Raw genomic sequence first — 20,530 nt, 5'->3', positions numbered from 1 at the left:
TGTGTGACTCCTGAGGAATGGAGTTAGCGTGTCCGTGCGCTACGCTCACAACAGTGGGCGTATGCTCGTATGCAGTTGTGCACGCAGGAGTCGTGGTGTGTGTGTGTGTGCATAGATGAGAGGACAACCCACAGCGGTGTTGGAGATTCGCCGAGAAGGTGATCGCAAGGGAGAGGGAGTAATAGGAAACGGTGGAGGTGTGCCGCAGGAAGAAACGACAAAACACACGTAGGACACACAGGCGCACAACTAGACAGGCGTGTTGGTGATGGTCCCCTGTTACTCTCTTCCGCATCCTCTGCCTCCGCTTCACACGTGTGAGGGAGTAAATGCTGAAAGAGTAGGAGGAGCAGAAGCGCCTGGGGCAGGCGACTGCCGTGACGAGGGCTGAGAGACGACCGCCTACACGAGTGTGCGACACACGCATAGAGTTGCGTTTGTGCGGAAAAAGTTCGATTCAAGTCAGTGTATGCTTACACAAGAAGATCAAGCGCATCACTTCGGCATGTGGTGCCGAGCGAATGGAGGAATATAATATGACCAACACGGGTAGCGATACATGCGAGTGGATCCCGGATGTGGTGGTGGGAGGGGCGCACAGGTGGAGCGGAAAAGGAGGTGAGCGTGCATCGAGAAGAATCAATAGGAGCACCGCGCATAGAGTAACACCACCCGCTCTCTTCTCTGCTACTGCTTACTCCTTCCTGCTGACCCGTTGCACATGCTGACAATCGGCTACGCGGCGTACTTTCGCGTGCGGGTTAACGCGCCGTCATCGCGGCCTATCCCCCGCGCCAACCCGGGTCCCAACTCAGCACCGCCTACGCCGATTGACGACAAGCGGACACTGGCCGGTGCCTTCGCATGACGCAGCAGCACTGGGCTTGCGTGACCCGGATGTCCACGGGTGGTGTTGTGCGCAGCAGCATCGAGAGTGCTCACAGGTGTGCGGGCAGACACCGGAACTGCCCTTTTGGCTGGCGCTCTCACGAAGCCTTGCGTAGAGCACTGCAGTCCCCAGTGCTGCTGGGGACCTCTGGGTGTGCTTGGCATCCGTGCGGAGAGGGGTAGGGCCCGTGATAGTGGTGGGGGTGTCTGCTGCTGCGCTGCCAGTGGCAAAGGAAGACGCAAGTCAGGGTGTGGTAGCAGCGCCGCCGTGCCGTCACGGTGAAGAGGCGGGAGACGAAGATGATACGTTACAGGGGTGCCACGGCTGGTCATCGCCGCCACGAACACTGTGCGCCCCTCACTTCTCTTCCTGTGCTGCTGCTGTAGATGCGCCATGGTGCGCTGAAAATCATACTGAGAGAGAAGCACCTGTCCATCCACCGTGCGCAACGTGTCGCCGGGCTGCACGTTGGCTCGCGCAGCCACAGAGCCGCGCCGCACTTGTACCACCGTGAGACTGTCCAGGCGCAGGCCCAGCTCCCGCTCCCACAACATCGTCGATCTGTCGACAGCTTTGTTGCGGTTCTCGTAGTCGACGTGTTCCTCGTCAATAGCGCGGGCACGAGCATCATCGTCGACAGCTGCCGCTGACCTTTTCTCCACTCTGTCCAAACGCAGGCGAGGGACTCTATGAGCTGCCAAAATGGCTTCGATTCCTCTCGGCTCGGCGGCTCGATCGATCTGCGGTTTGGGCAGTTGATACACGATGTACGCCGGTGGAGCTTTGGTCTCCGCCGTCTTCGCCGTCGTCATGCTCGAGACAGGCTGTTGAGCCAGCGGCAACACCTCGCGTGTACTCCTAAGGGCCAGAGTCGGTACGGCAGCCGATAATGGCGCCGTCTGCTCAGTGGAGGTGGTTCCGAGCTGAGCGGGCACCTTGGCCACTTTGATGGCACCAGGAGGCATCTTGGCACCCCCAGCTGCCTGTGTCTCCAGGCTTGGAGAGGTGGAGCGAGACATCTCTATGGGGAAGATGGAGGCAGACGGAGCCACTGCTACAGCTGACGGCGAAGCGGAAATCTCCGCACTCTGCACCGTAGCTGAAGTGAGGAAGGCGCGGCGCCTCTCGACGTCCTTTACGGAGAGCGATGGTGGCTGAAGCGGCGTGGCAACAACGGGGGTGTTGTTGTTCTGGATGGGGATAGTGGTGGTGGTGTTCTTCGCCTTTTCTAGACTGCCTGCCTGTGCCGGCGTCTGCGGCAGCGGTGGGCCTTGCGGTTGATGCTGTGGCACCAGCGGCTTTGGGGCAGCCAGCACGGGAGATGAGGAAACAGTCGTCAATATCGCGTGTGATGCCGCAGGAGGTGCGGTTGTTTTGGCGCTTGGATGCGCAGCGGATGCCGGGAGACATGCCGTGCCGAGGTGAGGAGTAGTGCTTGTCACAGCTGCAAGGACGCCATCTGTTGGGTCACTGTGATGCCCAGCTTCGGAAGCCAAACTTGGCTCCGCTTGCCAACGTTTGCGAGCAGAGGAGGGCAAGAGGCGAGGCACGTATAGAGTGGCAGTGGCAGGAATGACGGCGTCGGCGTCCAGCTCCGCCAGAGCTGGATTCCACTGGCGTAGCACGCTGACTGACACCCCATGGTTAAGGGCGAATTGGTTCAATGTTGCTGACTCTCGAGAGCTCTCTAGTGTGGCGCGACGCGCAGTCGTCTTCGAGGATGAAGAGTCGGCGACGGTGGCGGTAGCTGTTGCGGGGGCGCCGACGCAAGAAGTGCCAGCTGAAGAGTGCACCCGTCGCCGCTGCTGGGGCCGACCTTTTTGAGAGTGGATAGGGGAGCCGACAGTTGGCTGGGGAACAGCAACGCGGGGTACTTCCTCGGCTGACTCGCTTGACATGGTGCTGTCCATCCGGCTGAACGAAGGTACTGGGGCACCTCGTTGCTGCTGTAAAGAATCCACCCTCGCAGACGCAGCCGGCGCTTTGTCTGCTGCATAGAGCACCTTTTTCACCGTCGACAGAGCCGTTGACGATGCTCTCGCGGCCTGCGCTAACGCTCGTGCCATAGGTGCGATTACAGTTGACAGGCCGCCTTCGCTACTCGACTTGGGCGCTGATACCGCCTCTTCTCCCTCTCCATCGTCGTCCGTGCTTGACGAGAAGTCCAGCTCTGATTTATTCGGCAGGACGAGCTGAGCGATGACACATTCAGCAGTGCCACCACCGCCGGAGCTGCTGGTGTGCTTCGCCGCAGGTACCACAGCAAGGTCATCGTCCAGGTGAAGCTTGGCACATGCGTTGGCGTAGAAGGCACGCACTGAGGGGTACGGACAGCTCTGTAGCGCTGCATTGATATCGGGCACCGAGAGCGGCACCGCGCCAGGGTACAGCTCCGCATTGTCCCATACAAAGTTCACGACAAGGCTGCCAGGCGAGAGGCACACCACCTGGCACGCCGCGCGGGCCTCGGATGGCAGCACGCCAAGAGCCACACCCGTGTCTTGCACGAAGGCGGACTTTAGGTCGCTCTTTTCCAACCCAGGCAAGGCCAGCAGACGTGCCCAATGAACCCCAGGAATGCGCACTGTATGCGGATGGCGTGATGCCGAAACCGCTGTGGCTCCTTCTCGGAAAAGAGTGCTGCTCTCGACGTCCACAGAGTCAGACGACGCGACGGCGGTGGACGCTTCAGCCCCTGTCCTGCCTACGTTTCCATCGCTTTTTCCAACGGCGACTCTCAGGTTCGGCATGCTCAAGGCGTAGGACGTGGCTACCGAGTTGCTCACCATCGACTTCGTGCACTGTTCAACACTACCATGAGTATCGCCCTTTTCCTTCTCGTTTCCTCCACCTCTTGCGCCGCCGTCACCGCTGCTCAGCGTCGCCATGGTGTCTTCGACGGGGTCGAGCTCCCTGGCCTGATGCTCCCTGAGGAATTCTTCATACAGCCCTGTCATGAGCGGGTACGAGCAGAGGTTGAGTCGCATGTTGATCTCCGACTCTTCCAGCGAGCGCAGGTGCTCCAGCTCGATGCGGATATACAGGTGGGTGCCTACCACGGTAAAGTGCACCTCGCGCACATCCTCACCGCGCATCGTCGGCGCCGCTTCACCGTAGTTGAACAAGTCCATCACATCCGCACGCAAGACATCCTCCATTTCAGCTCGACGGTCCGCCATAATAACATTCCAGAGTTCGCCTGGAAGACGTTGCATGTGGCACGTCGTCACACGCGTGTCGGGGCCCACGAAAGCGGGGCTTGGCGCATGCGGTAGACGCACCTCGCCGGACAAGGGGGCACTACTAATAGGGAGTTGCTGCAGGTTCTGCCACCGCGGGGACCGGGGAGGCAGACCGACAAGCGGCGACAGCGCGCAGTCTATAGCGCCCAGGCTGCTGACGTCGCTGTTTTCATTGTCAGACCGGGGTGGCGCGCCGTCGCCAAGCCGCAAGACCTGAAGGTTGAGTGTGCCATCGGTAGTGACCATGCTGGGTGTTGAGGGAGTGACGGAGCTGGCGAGCACTGGGTCGCTGCATCTGTCAGAGAACGATACCCTTCGCTGCAGCGCCTCGGCAATCGCGGGCGTGGTGGAGGTCGTGTCGGTTCCCTCGGTCTCAGTCACCGTTGTCAATGTCGTTGCTGCTGAAAAGGTTGAGGAGTGCTGTACGCTCGTCAGCGACGGACGCGGATGCTCAAACGATGTGGACTGCAGAATGCCGCCACCGTCGCCGCTAAAGGAAAGCTCTGAGGAGAGGACGGTGTGACGCGAGTTGTCGTTGGTACAGCGGCCATTGCCATCGCTATCGGTCCTGCCGCGTCGCACCACCGGGTTCGACAGCAAACCACTGTGGCAACGAGAGGGGTTTTGATCGTCGAAGTCGGGGGGCTTGGCGATAGCGAAGTGGACACACGAGGAGGACAACTTCGGTGCCGAAGTGACGAAAGGCGTCGGCGCAGAAAACGGCTCTGCCTGCGGCGACCGCTCCGCAATCGATGTTGAGTGCGCGCCAGTGGACAGTGCGGGGGCTGTGCCGGGAAGGTGTACTGTTGGTGCGGCCTCGTTGTCACTGTCATGTTCGTCTTGATTGGGTGTCGTCCATAAGCCGCCAAGAAGGTTGGTTGGCTCGAGAGAGGAGCTGTGGCGCATGTAAGGCGCGGTGTGGGTCGAGCTGCGCGGCGTCGGCAGTGACGAGTTCATTCCACCACCATCACCACTTATACTGTCGCGACTGCCTTCGTGATCGGCGCCGCCACCGTTATAGCTGAGACGCTGTCCGTACGGGCGCGCCAGCGTGCGGCGCGTAGGTGACGACTGCGGAAAGAGCGGAGGACCATCAGCTTCGTCGTCGTCGTCTCCGTCCCCGGCTACACTGCCTGTGGGTGGCTCGTCCAGGTAGGCAGCGCGCAGAAGTCGCTCCGTATCTTCAAGATTGTACAGCGTCACACGGATGAGTTGTTTCATGCGAAGTGGTCCATCAGTGTCGTCCAGCGACGTCGCATAAGACGAGTTTGACGGCTGCTGGTGCTGCTGTTGGTGCCGCAGCTTCACGAGTCCGCGTATCATGTGGGCATTCTCCATGACATCGCTGAGCTTTCGCAGTACAAGGTCCCGGGCGGCTTCATTGCGCGCTGCCGTCCCGGTGGGTCTGCCCATGCTGTCAGACGCGCTCAAGGACTTGCTGCGGTTCCCTCGCGAGGGCTGACGGGTCAGCAGAGCGGCCCTGCGCAACATGCGCCGCACAGACAAGCAGAGGTACAGCAAATGAGGCACGTTTTCCAGAATGTGCTGCCGAGTGATGGCGACCTCCATCGCGGCGGCAGCAGTGGGAGTAGGGGACGCGGATGCCAACGCCCCGTTGCATTCATGCTCGCTGTCCTCGTTGTCCTGCATGGAGGATATGTACATGTCTACCGTGTCGTGCAGCACCCCCAGCACGTCGGCCACTTCATTGTAAATATCGGCGTCGCGGTAGCCCATCTCTGCGGCACGCGTGCGCTTTTTCTCAGTAAGCCTTATATAAATATATATATTTATTTGTGGTTGGCTTGTTCTCTCGAGTGTGCTGCTGCCCCACAGCCTTCCTTAGTGTAGTGGCGACGGAGAGAAAGAGAGAGAGCGGGTGGGTAGGCGGGAGAGGAGCTGAGCTCTCGCACGACTGTCTCCACGCGCACGTGCACACTGAGACAAGCACACGTTTCTAGTTTTCCTTTCCTTTCGCTTTTCGTAGCCAAGAGGCGCAGATGGCCCCTGATCGCACACAGCCAAAGTGAGGCGATGAAGGCGTCAGAGGAGAGAGGGGGAGAAGGAGAACGTGAGCGCGGTAGACAAGCAGTAGGGCGGAGGGTGCACAACAGAAGATGTGGAAAAAGGCCAAGTAAGACCAAAACAAACAGCAACGGCAGCGACGATAGCGGGGCACACACACACACACGCACACATACCCCACAGGCATTCCCAACCAGGGAGAGGTGAAGAGGGATCTCCGCAGTAGAGCGCGGCTGCTGGCGTGCTGCCTCGCTGTGGGCTAATCCAAGAAGTCCGGTCTTCCCTGTCGCCTCACTCATTTACCCCACCCACTAAAGTGCGTCGCGCACTTGTGTGGCGGGAGGCAGTTTGCCCCTTTTCGGTAGTACCTCGTTGATGCAAAGCGCTGTGAAGTTTGGATGAGTTTTCCCCTGTCGTGCGTTTTGCCACTGCAAGTCACAAGCAAAGACGGATAGGGAGGCGTGTGTGTGTGTGGATGTGGGTGTGTGGGTGTGGAGGAGAGAGGATGGAAGTCCGCGTGGTTGCTTGGGTTAAAGTACAAGTTGAGGAGAGGTGTGTCTGAGAGAAAGAGGTTGTACATGGGAAGCAAATGCAAAAGGAGCAGAAGCTAAAGCGAGCGGCGCAACGGGCGCAAACCTCACTTTCAAGGCCTCTAGTAGTTTCTTTATCGGTTTTATCTGTGTGGTGCTGTGTGACGGAGGGAGTTAGTGGACGAAGCCGTCTGGACGATAGGCGGTGTGACGCTGTGTTGAGCCTCTCATGAACCTCCTTTCCCACTCGCATCACCGCATCACTCGAATACCCTTTTCCGCGTGCTCGTCTCTCTCTCTCTCTCTCTTTCCCTTCGGGGTATATCGTTGTATTAACTGTGCTCTTGTTCGGGGGCTGTAGTGGCGCCACTGCACACATGCGCGAAGACATACGAGGACGCTCACTCGTGTTTTCCACTGCACCGAAGGTATCTGGCTCGCCCCGCATCCGATTTAACAGCGGTAGCGTCATTCGCACTGAGGCGGCACATCCTTTCCTCTCACCTCTCGCTCTTCTCCTCGCTGTATTTGAGTTCGCTCCAGGCGATGACCTGAAGCTCGACCTGCTTGCGCCGCACGAGCGCCCATACATCGTCGGGGGTCACATCGGCGTCCTTCTTGTACTGCTGCTTCTCCCACTCAAGCTCCCCGCTCCTCTTCTTGTGCTTGCGGCTGGCCTTGTGCGCCTCTGCCGCGTACGAGTCTGAAAACTGAGTGTTACACACGGCACAGTAGAAGTATGAGCGATCATTTGGCCTGAGTGAGGACAACGCCGATGCCTCTGGCTCGGCGCCGACTGCGGAGGAGGACGACGCCCACGCGCTGCTTGACATGACGCGTAGATGAGATCGGAAACGGCGGAGGCTGAGGGGGGAAAAAAAAGGAAAGGTGCGGGTGGGAGCCCCGGATAGTGTAGGGGGAGTCAAACCGGATACGGCAGCTCGACGTGCAGCTCTTCCTCTCTGAGCGTCGACGGAGCTGCAGGGAATGCCGGAAGACGGATCGAGAGGTGAATTACATGCGCGGCGAAGGGGGCGGGGCGGGGCGGGGGTTCAAAAGAAAACGCAGCAAGCGGAGGGACAGAGAGGGACGATTGTGGTAGCCGAGAGGAGCAGCAATATGCATAGACAGCGAAGAGCATACATGCCGAGTGTGCGTCCTACACTCACGGGCGTGTTGCATCGTCGTCGTCTCCACCTCCTCCGTCTCTTTCCCGTGCTGGGAGACTCTCTTCTTTGTTTCACCGAGACCACGACGTTTTGTGTGTTGTTTGCTCGCTTGTTGCCAGTTTACTCCTCAGCGGAGACGTCTAGTCACACGGCGAAGGCAGTGAGGGAGGAGGGAGAGAGCAACAACAGAGAGAAGCAGAGGTGCTGACACAGTCGTGCTCGGCGAGAGAGAGAGAGGCAAGCCAAGTGTAAGAGGAGAAAAACTGAGTCATTCACGCTGTCAAACGTGAGTGTGAGCTACACATACGTCCACGCGCGCATGTATGCGCCGAAACGATAGCATGGGCGACTATGGTGGTATTGCGCCCTCAGTGCGGGGGACATCTTCGCCTTACACGAGCGGCCGTGGTCTGCGGGCAGGTCCGGTGTAGAAGCTGAGGTTGGTGACCGCCGCAGCTGTGACGGCGGGACCGCTGTTCTGCTCGGCCGACATTGACGGCGATGCCGCGGTATACAGCGGGGGCTCCATAAACGCTGACACAGCAGTCGGCAAGGGAAAGAGGTCATCGTACACAGTCGGCGCCGTGTATCGATGACGGACAGGGAAGTCTCGGTACGCCCATCGCTCGTTATCCTCTTGCAAGCGACTCTGCACGGCCAAGGCGGCGGCGCCCTTGTGGCATGCAGCCCCTCGCTGAGGCGTCTCCGAGGAAGAGCGCCGTTGTCGAGGTTCTACAGCACTCCTTTCCGATCGGTGCTGCAACGTAGAGATGGAGCCTGTATGCGGCGGCGGCTGTGCTGTAGCTCGGAGAGGTTGAGGGTGGCTGCCTCCCCCTCCCTTGCCGGTCGCTGTGTGCGCAAAACCTGTCGGGTCGAGAGGCGCTGTGTCCCTTCCCGAGGCGTGGCTGCGTTGGCTCGCAGGCGCTGGTGCCGGCGTCTCGCCGTGGATTGAGGGTGCAAGAGGAGCACACGTGTGCATCCACAGCACCGCTGCCCAGAGTGCCTCTGCCGCAGGGAGCGTGAAGCAGGGGAACATGTCAACCGCATCCATGAGCGCAGCCCACAGCGTGTAAAGTGAAGTGCTTGACCGGAGGTCACCCCACGCTGCTGCTCCACCGGAGGCACTGAAGGAACGACAGGATTGAGGCTGGCGTACATTGCGCATGCCATCGTTAGTGCATGTGAGAAGCAGCAGAGTCTCAGGTGGCAGCTGCAGGAGCGTCTCCAGTGAGACGTGTGCGCGGATGCCCGTGGCTGCTTTGTATGAGGCCTGGGTACTGCGCAGCGCATCGCGTAGTTTGGCAAGTATGGCTAGCGTGTGCTGCTGCCGAGAGTGGATCGGCGGCGGTAGCGCTGTGCCGGCTGTCACTGCGGCCCATTGAGGCGCGCGGGTCTCCTCTCGCGATGTGAGAAGAGAGTCGAGAAGAGCGACTAAGTCGTCCATCGTTGGTCTGAACGAGTTGATGTGGCTTTTTTGAGGTTGGCACGTGTCGCTCATCGGCGGTGCCCCTCGGCACTGCATCACTGTCCACTCTACTTCGGCCAGTCGTTCATCGAGGTCAGATAGCTGCCTCCACAACGAAGAGAGCTGCTGCAAGTCAGAGCTTCGACGTGTGTCGTCTTCGCATTGCCGTGCCATCGCACAGCTCTGCCGAGAGGGTTGCCTGTGGCTCTGAGAGAGCTCTGCTGTCGACGGCGATCCTGCAGGGGACTCTGTGCTGCACGGTTGCTTCGTTGCCTTGTCACAGTCTTCCTTACTGTGGCTACTCGATGCGGCAGCCAGGCAATCCGGCTGCACGTCTGGCTCCGAATGAACAGACCTCCCCACCAGGTGTGGACACGATGGCGGCACCACGAAGTAGGAGCGAACTAGCAGAGCAGTGATGTCGTGCCGTGCCTCCAGCTCTGCAGTGTGCACGGTCTGGCGGCCCAGCTGCTCCTCCATCACGAGCATCCATGTCAGCAAGGCGGTGGGAGGCGTGCTACAATACACGGCAGGATGGAGTGAAGGTGAGAGGTGCTGCGCCGACGTACACATTATCTATGGTGTACGCAGGTGTATCTGCGAATGACTATGTGTATGCGTCTGTTGTGCTGCTCGGTGAAGGTGGTGAGAGAGAAGGTGGGAGGGGTAAGGCAGATAATAATAAGAGCAAGGCAGTAAGAGGGCATAGAGGATAAAGTGAGGGGGTCAGGGCGAGCGAGTGGAGAGGTGGTGGTGGCAACTCGAGAGCGGAGAAGGGAGTGCCTCTTCGCCTCACTCATGACGACAGACACGCAGACACGCTTGAGAGAATGCATTGCCGCACCTCATGTAAACCACAGCTCTTTTGCTACTGCAGCTCTATCTTTCTCTCTGTGTGTGCGTCTCTCCCTCGTTCAACGCGCAGTCAGCCTTCGGTTCTGCCTTCTCTCAGAGCGCGCGCCCCCCGCTTTCCTCCCTCCTGCATGGGGGCGATCATACCCTTGAAGAGACGCTTGAGCGGGGCGAGGGTGTGCCTCAAACGGATGAGTGCGACGCCTTGCCTTGCCTTCGACCCGGTCCTCCATCTTTCCTTATTCTCCAGGCTTTGTGCAGACACAAGTGTGCGCCGTGTGGGTGGGTGGGCGCCTTGTTCGTGCCTTCTCTCCGCGTGTTTGTTGGCTTTCGCGCATAAAAAAGAGGCCCCCTTCGCCAGCCCACCCAAACAGCCGCCCCCCTCCCCCCCTCCCCTCCCCCCGCCATCGACACGCATGAGGAGGACAACAACGCTCTTCTATACCCACAGACCAACGCATACTCACAAGTGCGTGCGTGTACAGAGCCGAAAAAGGGAGATGAGCGTTGAGAGAACGGAGACAAAGAGGGAGAGAGCGGGAGGGACACACAGTCGATAACGCCATCTCAAGTTGTCCTGGAGGTGGCTGAAGTGTGTGTGAGAGTGAGGGGAACTTGTGTGTGTTTGCGTGTACGCGCACAGACGGTGGCCTGCTGAACTTGACACCACTTCCCTTTTCGAGGCATAGGCGGTGACATACGTCTACACGCTCCTTCGCATGCCTTGGCTTTTCCATTGGTGTTGTGTTCCCGCCAGCTTGGTCGCCTCACTTCTTCGCTAACAGTCTCCAGTTTTGCCTCTTAGAGCTCTTGGCTCTACTCTGCGCGCTTACGAATGCGAGTGATTGGAGGCAGGTCTCGGTGGGCGTGCGCATGTGTTGGTGCGCCAGCACAGCCCAAGAGCGAACCGACGTTAGGTGAGAGGACAGCTTGTGCATGTATGCGTGCCCATGCGTGTGCGCGTCGTTTCTTCATTTTCTGTTTAACCGATGAAGAGTGCGTGGCAACACCAAAGACGAGGAGGAAAACAAAAAATGAACAGGATGGAGGAAGGCAAGCAAAACAGGTGCGTGCGTGCGGCTGTGCGCCTGCTCATCACTACAGAGAGAGCGAGCGAGAGAAACAGGTGGTGGTGGTGGAAGGGAAGAGGCGTGAGTGGGGTCTGGCGGATGGGGTACTCTCCACCTCCTCCTTCCTACCCCACCCCCACCTAACACACACGCACAGCAGGCATCGCTTCCTACAAGATAAGAAACACATAACAGAAAAGAACACCACAGGGCGGGAGGGAGGGGGGCGGCAAGCGCTTGGCGCACTTTGTAGCCCTCCAACCAACCAACAAACAACACGGCACCTAGCAAACACTACGTAAGCCCACCCATCAGCACCCGCAATACATACGGGCATACGTTAGAGAAAAAAAATGAGACGAGAAGAATCTGTGAATTAAGCAACGCTGAAAGATGGCCCCAACAGGCACACACGCACACACGGATGCAAGAACAGCCGCAGAAAGGGAGGATAAAAGTGCAGAGGTGCACGCCAGCAAGGAGGGTGGGGTGGGGGTGGAGTGCAGAAGGCTTTCTCGTTTGGAAGTGCGATGTGTATGTGTGTGTGTGTGTGTGTGTGTGGGTGGGTGGATGAGTGGGTGGGATAGGCTGCCAAGCCAGAGACGGACTTCTTTCGTTTTCTTTGCTTCGAGTGCCACCAACTCACCTTCACTTCCATCCGCCCTCTGCACCCCGCCAAGCACATCCTTACGCGCTACCTCTACGTGCACGTCTACTTCTTTTTCTTTCCAGTCACCGGCTTGGCGCCGATGCGCTTCCCTTCAATGCTCACTTTCGTGTCGAGGCCCATAGTCTCCACCACAGCGCCCCAGCCGACGGTGATCTTGCCTTCACGGATGGTGAACTTCAGTCCCTTGTTGATGGGCATTGGGTACGCCAGCGTCAGGATCAGCTCGCGGTTGTCGCCCGGCATACAGACGAGCTTGCTCTCGAACTCCCTCATCTCCGCCTCCTTTTTCTTATCCTCCTCGGGGCCGCGGCCGTACTTCTTGTTAAGCTCCTCGCGATGCTTCTCTGCCTCTGGAAAACTCAGGTCCGCCGTTACGTCAGCGCAGTGGAAGAAGAGCTGCGGGCGGTAGTGGGGGCTGAACCCGGTGTGGCGCCCACCCTCATCCTTTGTCAGCACGTACACCTGCGCCTTCACCTTGTTGTACAGGTTTGTGCTACCGGGCGCGGCCATTACCATGCCACGCTCAACGTTGTCCTTCGATAGGCTCGTCGTGTCGCCGGTGCCGACAATGCTGACGCCGACTGAGTCGCCGGGCATGCACTCGTTCAGCGTCTTGTGGTACATCTCGATGCCCGTCACCTTGACCGTCGACTTCTTGGCTCTGAAGCCGGCCAGCTCGGCGTCTGTGTTGAGCTTCAGCAGACCCTGATCGACGCGACCGGTTACAATGACGCTCTTCTTGTCCTTGCCGATCTCGTAAACGTGCTCAATGGCCATGAGGAAGGGCTTGTCTGTATTGCGCGGCGGGTCGGGGATCCACTCGTCGCACTTCTTCACCAGTTCAAGAATTTTCTCCTCGTACTTCGCGTCGCCCTCGACGGCCTTGAGGGCGGAGCCGCGCACGATCGGAGTCTCTTCCGCCGGAAACTTGTATTTCTCCAGCTGCTCACGCACCTCCATGTCCACCAGGTCGCACGTGTCTTCGTCCGTCATGTCCACCTTGTTGATGAACCCTACAAGCGCCGGCAGTCCAATCTGCGAGCAGATCAGTAGGTGCTCGCGTGTCTGCGGCATGACGCCGTCGGTGGCAGCCACCACAATGATGCCACCATCCATCTGCGCAGCTCCGGTAATCATGTTTTTCACAAAGTCCATGTGTCCAGGGCAGTCGATGTGGCCGTAGTGACGCTTCTCCGACTCGTACTCGACGTGTGTGGCATTGATGGTGATCTTGCGGCTCTTCTCCTCTGGGGACTTGTCGATCGCGAAGTAGTCCATCGCCTGCGCCTGACCGCGCTTCGCCAGGACCGTTGTGATGGCCGACGTCAGCGTCGTCTTGCCGTGGTCGACGTGACCGATGGTGCCGATGATGAGATGCGGCTTACCACGAACAAACGCTTCTTTCGCCTTGGGGGCGAGACGCTGCACAGGTGAGCGAAGCATTGCTTACAACAGTCGGAAAGAGGGAGGAAGGGGGGGGGAAGAGGCTCGTGTGTGTGTGTGTGACGAGTGAGGAGACGATGTGGGCGCTGCTTCCGAGTGGCGTCTCTTTTGCTCACAGCAGCAGGCGGTAACAACACGACAACAACAGAAAGGGCGAACACCGCCGACAGGGAGTCTTGTAAAGGAGGCGCACAGCACACGGAAGAGAGCAAGGGAAAGTGGGGAAGGTTACTGTGGTGAATTCGCACACACGAGTCGAACAGAGAGAGAGAAGGGGGTGGAGAGAGGGGGACAAGGCCAATGTAGGGAGGGGGGAGGCACAAGGATGCGTAAAGTGGGTGCTTGCGTGCGATTACGCCAAACAGGGGCGTGGGCGAAGGAGAGAGCGAACGGAGGGCGGGAGTCGGTGGATGGGTTGGAGAGAGGAAGAAAGGTGGTGTGTGAGAGACACGATGATAGGGGCGCAGTTTTCTTTGCTCTACTAGTGATGCGCCTCTCTCTCTCTCTCTCTCTCTTTCTCTGTGCTGACTTCTGAGGGAAAGGACCGGGAAAGGGAGGGAGGGGGGGAGGAGTGCTACATGCAATGATAACACCCAAGAACACGGCGATACTTTTATACCAGCTGTGAGGCCCACGAGCGCGCCACGCTTGTTGAGAGAGTGGTGGGGGAACACGAGGAGGAGGAAGGGGAAGAAGAGGAGTATATTTGGTGAAGATTTGCGCTGTATTGGAACACGAAAAACCAAAACCAAAAGTGCCGGTTGCAAAATGGGGGGGTTTATCGGTGAGAGGAGGCGTGTCGCATCCTCGTCGCAGCCTCCGCGCAGACAGACGCAGAGAGGCCAGTGTACATCGAGCACGGATGCAGCTGCTGACTGCTAAAATGTCTATAAATGACTTAGCGCCTCTCGCTTCGATCTGTGAGGAGCTGATCAGACGGGTCACGACGGTGGTGGGGGTTGCACAGGCGAACGCTTGAGATAGAGAGAGAGAGGAGCTGCAAGATAAAGAGACGGCAAAGCAACCCTTGAGGATGGACCGTGAACGCTCTATCGCAGCAAACCTGTCCCTTCCCTCCACAGATGCACAGGCGCACACAATCAAGCACGTTATCCGCACCACGGTGAGGAAAGGAAGACGCAAGGACAAAGTCGTCAACGAGGAAGGGGGAGGGGGAGAGGGAAGGCAAATTCACATCGAGGGAGAGGCGACCCACAAAAACACAGACAGAGGGCGGCGGACAGGGAGAGCGTGACAAGCGACACGCACACGCACACGGGCGCATAGAGCGCCTACACTGCACACCAGTACACCGTCACAACTGCGTAGAGATGTGCGGAGAGGTCGTGGGCGTGGCTCAGCCAACCGTCCATGGGGGCATAGTAGCAGCTAGAGCACACGTGCACGCCCGCTCCGCACTTACGCGTCACCATCGCGTGCACGACAAACTTGAATGGTTTTCCGAGAGCGACCAGACGTTCCATAATGTTGTCGCACACCAGCGCAATCCACTCCTCTGCCTTGAAGTGATCGTAGCGTTGCGCCGTGTCCTCCTCATCATGGTCGTCTTCTATTGCAGGTGTTGTGGCTCTCGGGTTCACCGCTGAGGGCCCCGACACGGAGGGTGGAGGTGCCAGATCAACACCAGGGGCTACAGCAGCACTACCGCCGGCGTCATCGTCGAAGTACGGGCTCAACGCTTGCAGGATGATGTTCTTGACATCACTCGCTGCGACGCGCTCCAAGTGCTCAGCATCTTCCTCGTCTTCCTCTGCTTCACCCTCTTCGTCTCTGTTGACGCTGCCATCGCTGTTGTGGGCCACCCTCACCTTTGGGGGGCTCGTCGCTGCCTCGCCTTCTTCATCGTTCGCCATGCCGGCAGCTGTAGAGCCTTGATGGTGGTCCAATGCGTCTTGCTCGCTTATCGTCGCCCTCTTGGAGACCTCACCAGCGCTGAAGCTGCCTCTGAGCGTGGCGGTTTCGGCGCCGATGCGCGTGAGATTAAGATCGCTGTTCACGGTCCCCGCCGCTGTCGAGTTCGTGGAGCTGTTGTCAGCCATCTTTCCCTCACCCTCTGCTTGTTCCCAGGGGACGAAGAAGATGTGTTCGTGTGGAAGCGGTACTTAGGGGAGTATCGTGCACTGACTAGACTCACTGGACACCCTTCGCTCCCTGAGTCTCGTAGAGGAGTGCGATTTTACGTTGGGGCCAGCGTGCACCGTCTCCCCTTCGTGCCGTGAGTGGACCTTTTCTGTCCATGCAGTGAAAGGCGCCGAGGTGAATTTGTTCACATGTACGTACGCGCCGCGCTCCCGTGGGCAGCGCGGCGGGGTAGAAGATAGGAAAGTGGTGGGCATAGCGATTTCAAGGACATCATGGGAAGGGCATGCGTGTGCGTGCGTGTGCGTGGGTACGTCTATGCTCGTAACGCATGCGAGGGTGACAGATGTAAATGCAGTCGACGCTTTGTCACCGTACCCGCCGGCTTTAACTGTAGCCTAAGCAGAGATGCGGATTCCAATACAATACAATCCAGCAATCTGAAGAGCTCATCGAGAGGTGCGCTGAGTGTGGTACGCAAGTTGGGTGCCAAATCACACGGTTCATCCTACGAGATGATGCAAGTGTATGTGTGTTTCAGTGCGCGAGCGTTGAAGTGGGATCTTCGACCGCTGTGCATGAATGCGAGAGACCTGCTAAGTTCTTTCTGTCTTCCCATCCACAGAGGACGATGACAGATAAAGACCCGCACGCGGACACAGCAGCAGATGCCTCCCTTGCTCTTTTTCGCCCCCTTGTGTGTGTGTGTGGGGGGGGGGGGGAGAGGAGGAGGAGAGTGGCGTGTCACAGAAGGCTGCGGAAGCGCACGATCTCGCGTGCGTCAAGACCCAACTCCGTCTCACACCACTCCGGCTGCTTTGATAGCACCGTCATCAGAAACTCGCGCAGTCGTGCGTCGCTGCCGCAGATCTCGAGCAGCTGCGAGTGCGCCTCCACCACACGCAGAAGTCGCCAGCGGCAAAGCAGGCGAATGGCGTGGCGGAACGCCTCTCGGTCGAGCGCAGCCGCCGCCGTTGTCCCAAGCGATGAGGAAACGTCCTCGAGAAGATCGGCCACGGTGCGCTCCTGCAGGCCGCTGGTGTGATGGACGTGCATGTAGAAGAGAACCAGCAGTGCCTCACGACTGCCGTAGCCCATGCCAACCAGCTGGCCATCCGCAAGCAGGTCATGTAGGTGCGGGGGCAGCAAAGACAGTGGCGGCAGCTCTGAACCTGGGCGGTGGTACTCTGCGCGACTGCCGTTCGCACCATCCATCTCTGCCGGTTTGCTGTTGCCAAAGGCAAATGGTGGCCGGAGGCGAACACGAGCGCAGCATTCATTTTCCGCAGCTTCTTCAAAGAGTCCGGTCCGACAGTCGGAAGTGTGTAGCACCATACACTGCGCTGCCTCCCGCCAGCTCAGCAAAATCATTGGCGATACCCCCGCTGGGCACGCAGTGCTTGCCTGTTCGGCAGGAGCGGCGCTGACGGACGCCGGAGGGATGGGCTCGTGCTGCAGTCGTGCGCGTAGCCACCTCAGCAACACACGCCGACCACTCTCACCAAGAAGGTCGATGGCACCGCTAACAGCTTTGCACAAGTGATTCGCCAATACCGCCATCACGGTCGAGCTAGTGCTGCTGTTCTGCTCAAGCTCCGTGCTCAATTCTGTTACCAGTGATGCGAGTGAAGAGCGGCAGCTGCCATGAACGGCATCAACACCAACAAGACCTCGTGCTTGCCGTGCGTGTGTGGCGCAGCAAAGCTGTCGGAGAAGCTCCTCGCACATGACGCACTGGACTTCGAGTGTCAGAGAGGAGTGTGCGAGCAGTGAGCTGACAGACCAGGTGCGAGCAGTTGTGAAGGATGGCGACGTTAGACTTGCAGAGCCAGACGCCCGTTGCTGCTGCGTCGGTGGCAGCTCTGAGGAGCGCCAGCCGGGGGCACTGTAGTGGCCCTGTGTCAAAGCGCCAGCCTCGTTGGCACCGACTCTTGCGGTCATGGGGGTGCCCTCTAGGTCGAACAGGCTGGAAAGGTGTCGCCGCTGTCCCCGAAGCTCCCGCAGCGTCGCATCGCTCGCGTGCAGCTGCGCCTCCAAGTCAGCCATCAACTTTTTCAGCAGCTCCTGCTCACGACCTTGAAGCTTGCCGACGCCATCAGTTCTGCTTCGCAGCTTCGTCGCTTCAACACTTAGCGCTGCCACCAGCTCTGCCCTCTGTCGCTCGACCTCCCTCATGCGAACCTGACTCGACGCGTCCTGCACCATCGTGTGCAGTGTAGCGGCAAGCAGGTTGCGCAGGGACCAGGGCAACAGCGGCACGTACCGCGCTTCGCATGTTAGACGACTGGAAAGCCGCTTCTCTAGCTGTCGGATATCAGGTGCCGCGGACGCGAGCACGAGCGACATCCCCCCGCCACTACCTGCACCGCCGCCGCCGCTGCCTCCGTCGTTGTCGTGCATGAGACCGGAGAGGACGTAGAGCAGTTGATCGCAACGGACGCCGAAGACGTCAATGTCGCGGATGCACACAACAATGCTGCAGCCGTGGCTCTTTAGGAGAAGAAGCGCTCGCTGCAGATGAGGCAGGGCACTAGCCGCTCCGCCGGTGAGGTATGTGGTGGTGGAAGTCACCATGACGCTGCTCCCCTGTACATCGTCTTCGTCCCCACTACCGTATTCCTCTGCATCTTCACCTGACATGTCTGCGTCGCTGTCCGCCAGAGAACCCGACGCGCGGCGACTCGAGTGCCAGCGTGTACGCCTCGCCCCTCGGTGTGGAGTTTTTGCGAGTGGGTTAGTCGTTGTTGATGGGCGCTGTCGCCGGTTGGGGCCGTTCCGACCGCCGTCGCCAGCCAAATGATGGAACGCGTGCGTGAATAGCGCATCCGCACCGACTATGGCGCGTACGCTGTGTCCTGGCGCTGCCACCACAGCTGTTGCCACGCCGTCATCTCGCATGTGCCGTTCGAAGTGGAACAGCTGACCAAACCCGAACGTGCCAGTGCGCAAGAGGTAATGCTCAGCACGCAGCTGCACCGACTGCGGGCTTTGTAAAAAGGAGAGCAGCTGCTGGGCAATGACACCGAGGGCGGCTTCATCATCCTTCAGCAGTCGCCCGTGCAGCTCCATTACGAAGGTGTTGGGAGTGCGGCGGACGTCGTGAGCGAGGAGACGCAAAATGCGGTGCTTGCCGCTGCCACGCGGTCCCCAGAGCACCTGGCAAGAACGATGACCCAGTGCGCAGGAGGCAGCGATGGTGGCACGAAGCGTGCGGTACGCCTGCTCCTGTTTATCAACTAGCTGTTCTACCGGTGACAGCGAGCCTTGATCGCCAGATCCGCTGCTTGCACGAGTCACCATGGGTGGTGAGGAGGTAGCCGCCAGTGCTGCCTCTCCCAAGGCCGCAGCGTGCAAGAAGGCTGACGCCGTAGATGCAGTGAGCCGAGCGAGCTGCCGGCAGCAGTGGCGAGTGAGGTGAGACTGTACCTTGGCGAGATATGTCGAGAAGACGACGGCGTCACTTGTATTCCACTCCTGTGCGTCGGAAACGCCGCTGATGTCGGTGGAGGTCGACATCGGTAAAGATAGGTAGCGGGAAAGCAGGGAGGCGCTCTTGGGCCCACCTTCGGAAGTTGTGCCATGATCGCGGCGCTTGTCGTTCCCCACTGCCTTGGTTGCCGATATCACGACGGCAGCTGTTGCTGCAGGCCTTGACGCGGCGGCGTCAGCAGAGGCGGGTTTAGACGGCTCTGTTCGTGCCGCCTTCTTCAGTGGAGGCTGAGGTGGTTGTGCGGCCGCCTGCCCTGTTGCTGTGGAAGAGGTGGCTGAATATCCGGCATCAGGTTTCCCTCTCGGCCTTCTTGCAGCAGCAGGCGCTGGTGGGGCGCTCGGTTGCAGTGGTGCCGAGGCACCAGCTACTTTGACTGGCAACACGTTCGTGCTTCGCGGCCGCCCACGCTTGCGGCCAGTTGGTTTCGCGGCGGCGGTTGCGGCTAACACCATTGGAGTCGTACCTTTTTTTAGGGCCGCAGATTTGCATTGGTCAGCTGCGCTGGCGACTGCCCTGGAGGCGGTGCGCGATTTCAATGTCTTCGGTGCTGTGCCGGCATGTGTACCCTTGCGCTTGGGAGGCATGGCGGAGCAGCCCTCTTTGTGTGCCCCCGTTGAACGCAAGACAGAGGAGCCGCTCTGCAACACTGTCGATGGGGAGCCGCGGAGCACTCACTTTTCTGGAGCGTGCTTATCGCCGTGATTCACACGACGTGGTAGGGCGTGATGACCGTAGTAAGAGAAGTACGGTGAGTGCGAGCCTGCTTGCAGTCCTGTTGCTAAGCCGCTTTGTGTATGCCAATGCACTCTCAGGGCGATGGTGCTTAGATGTGCTTCTATGGATGTATATACGACTTCGAAGCGGTGTGCATGTATGGCGCAGTGCATCAATTTTCATCAGTGCGCCGGCCTTCCTCATGTGCTGCGGCTGCTGTTCGACACGACAAGCAGAACGCTTTTGGAGGAGGTCTGTGAAAAAGTACTCAGAAGCAAACAGGGCGGAGAGGAGGGGAGGACACATTCAGTAGTGAGGCACGAGGGCAGCGGCGCTGGTGAGGTGAAGGACTTGCACGGCGAAAAACACACAACACGCACACGACGGACATGCGCGCTTGCCAGCGCTCCGCCTCCACTCCTCTTCCGTCCACTCGAGCAGGAGAGTCACCAGCCCATGGCTCATCGTGCATAATGAAGACACAACACCAGTTCAATTAACCCACACACACAGCAGGATGCGCAACTCTGAACCACGACAGCCCACCACAACCACCACCACACAAGCTGACAGAGGCACCAAAGCATCCAAGACGACAGGCGTGGTCGGCAGAAACGTCCGCCTATCCCTCTACGATTGTTTATGTCAGCAAACTGGCCATCCATAACACTTCAACCATCATAGCACTGCCAAAAAAACAAACCATGCGCGTCTCCACCGAGTGATAAAAGAAATGCTTCATCCATCAGCCGCCGAAGTGGTGAAATGAAGAGCCCCTCTCACGGCCTCTCAGTTCAACAACAACACACTCCATCGAAAAACAGAAGCACTCAATTTATAACGACCCACATCCTCAGGCAACGCTCATGTA

General features: G+C 59.0%; 6 protein-coding genes across 6 annotated transcripts; all 6 read right to left on the bottom strand.

The window, feature by feature from the left end:
- Window positions 1–735: 735 nt before the first annotated feature.
- LPMP_180770 (hypothetical protein) lies at window positions 736–5,868 on the bottom strand (the record flags this gene model as incomplete). Its single annotated transcript, XM_010699609.1, has 1 exon — window positions 736–5,868. The coding sequence occupies one exon, from the start codon at window positions 5,866–5,868 to the stop codon at window positions 736–738; it is 5,133 nt and encodes a 1,710-aa protein (XP_010697911.1).
- A 1,318-nt stretch (window positions 5,869–7,186) lies between these two features.
- LPMP_180760 (hypothetical protein) lies at window positions 7,187–7,519 on the bottom strand (the record flags this gene model as incomplete). The annotated part of the gene is made up of 1 exon (XM_010699608.1): window positions 7,187–7,519. The coding sequence occupies one exon, from the start codon at window positions 7,517–7,519 to the stop codon at window positions 7,187–7,189; it is 333 nt and encodes a 110-aa protein (XP_010697910.1).
- Window positions 7,520–8,246: 727 nt separating this feature from the next.
- Window positions 8,247–9,809, bottom strand: LPMP_180750 (hypothetical protein; the record flags this gene model as incomplete). The annotated part of the gene is made up of 1 exon (XM_010699607.1): window positions 8,247–9,809. The coding sequence occupies one exon, from the start codon at window positions 9,807–9,809 to the stop codon at window positions 8,247–8,249; it is 1,563 nt and encodes a 520-aa protein (XP_010697909.1).
- A 2,145-nt stretch (window positions 9,810–11,954) lies between these two features.
- Window positions 11,955–13,355, bottom strand: LPMP_180740 (elongation factor Tu, putative; the record flags this gene model as incomplete). The annotated part of the gene is made up of 1 exon (XM_010699606.1): window positions 11,955–13,355. The coding sequence occupies one exon, from the start codon at window positions 13,353–13,355 to the stop codon at window positions 11,955–11,957; it is 1,401 nt and encodes a 466-aa protein (XP_010697908.1).
- A 1,292-nt stretch (window positions 13,356–14,647) lies between these two features.
- Window positions 14,648–15,415, bottom strand: LPMP_180730 (dynein-light chain-protein, putative; the record flags this gene model as incomplete). Its single annotated transcript, XM_010699605.1, has 1 exon — window positions 14,648–15,415. One exon carries the CDS (start codon window positions 15,413–15,415, stop codon window positions 14,648–14,650), a length of 768 nt encoding a protein of 255 aa, XP_010697907.1.
- Window positions 15,416–16,199: 784 nt separating this feature from the next.
- Window positions 16,200–18,755, bottom strand: LPMP_180720 (hypothetical protein; the record flags this gene model as incomplete). The annotated part of the gene is made up of 1 exon (XM_010699604.1): window positions 16,200–18,755. The coding sequence occupies one exon, from the start codon at window positions 18,753–18,755 to the stop codon at window positions 16,200–16,202; it is 2,556 nt and encodes an 851-aa protein (XP_010697906.1).
- Window positions 18,756–20,530: the final 1,775 nt, after the last annotated feature.

This window comes from Leishmania panamensis (genome assembly GCF_000755165.1).
Source record: "Leishmania panamensis strain MHOM/PA/94/PSC-1 chromosome 18 sequence".
Taxonomy (NCBI): Eukaryota; Euglenozoa; class Kinetoplastea; order Trypanosomatida; family Trypanosomatidae; genus Leishmania; species Leishmania panamensis.
Note: the sequence above shows the minus strand (reverse complement) of the source record. Positions and strands in the feature narration are given on the sequence as shown.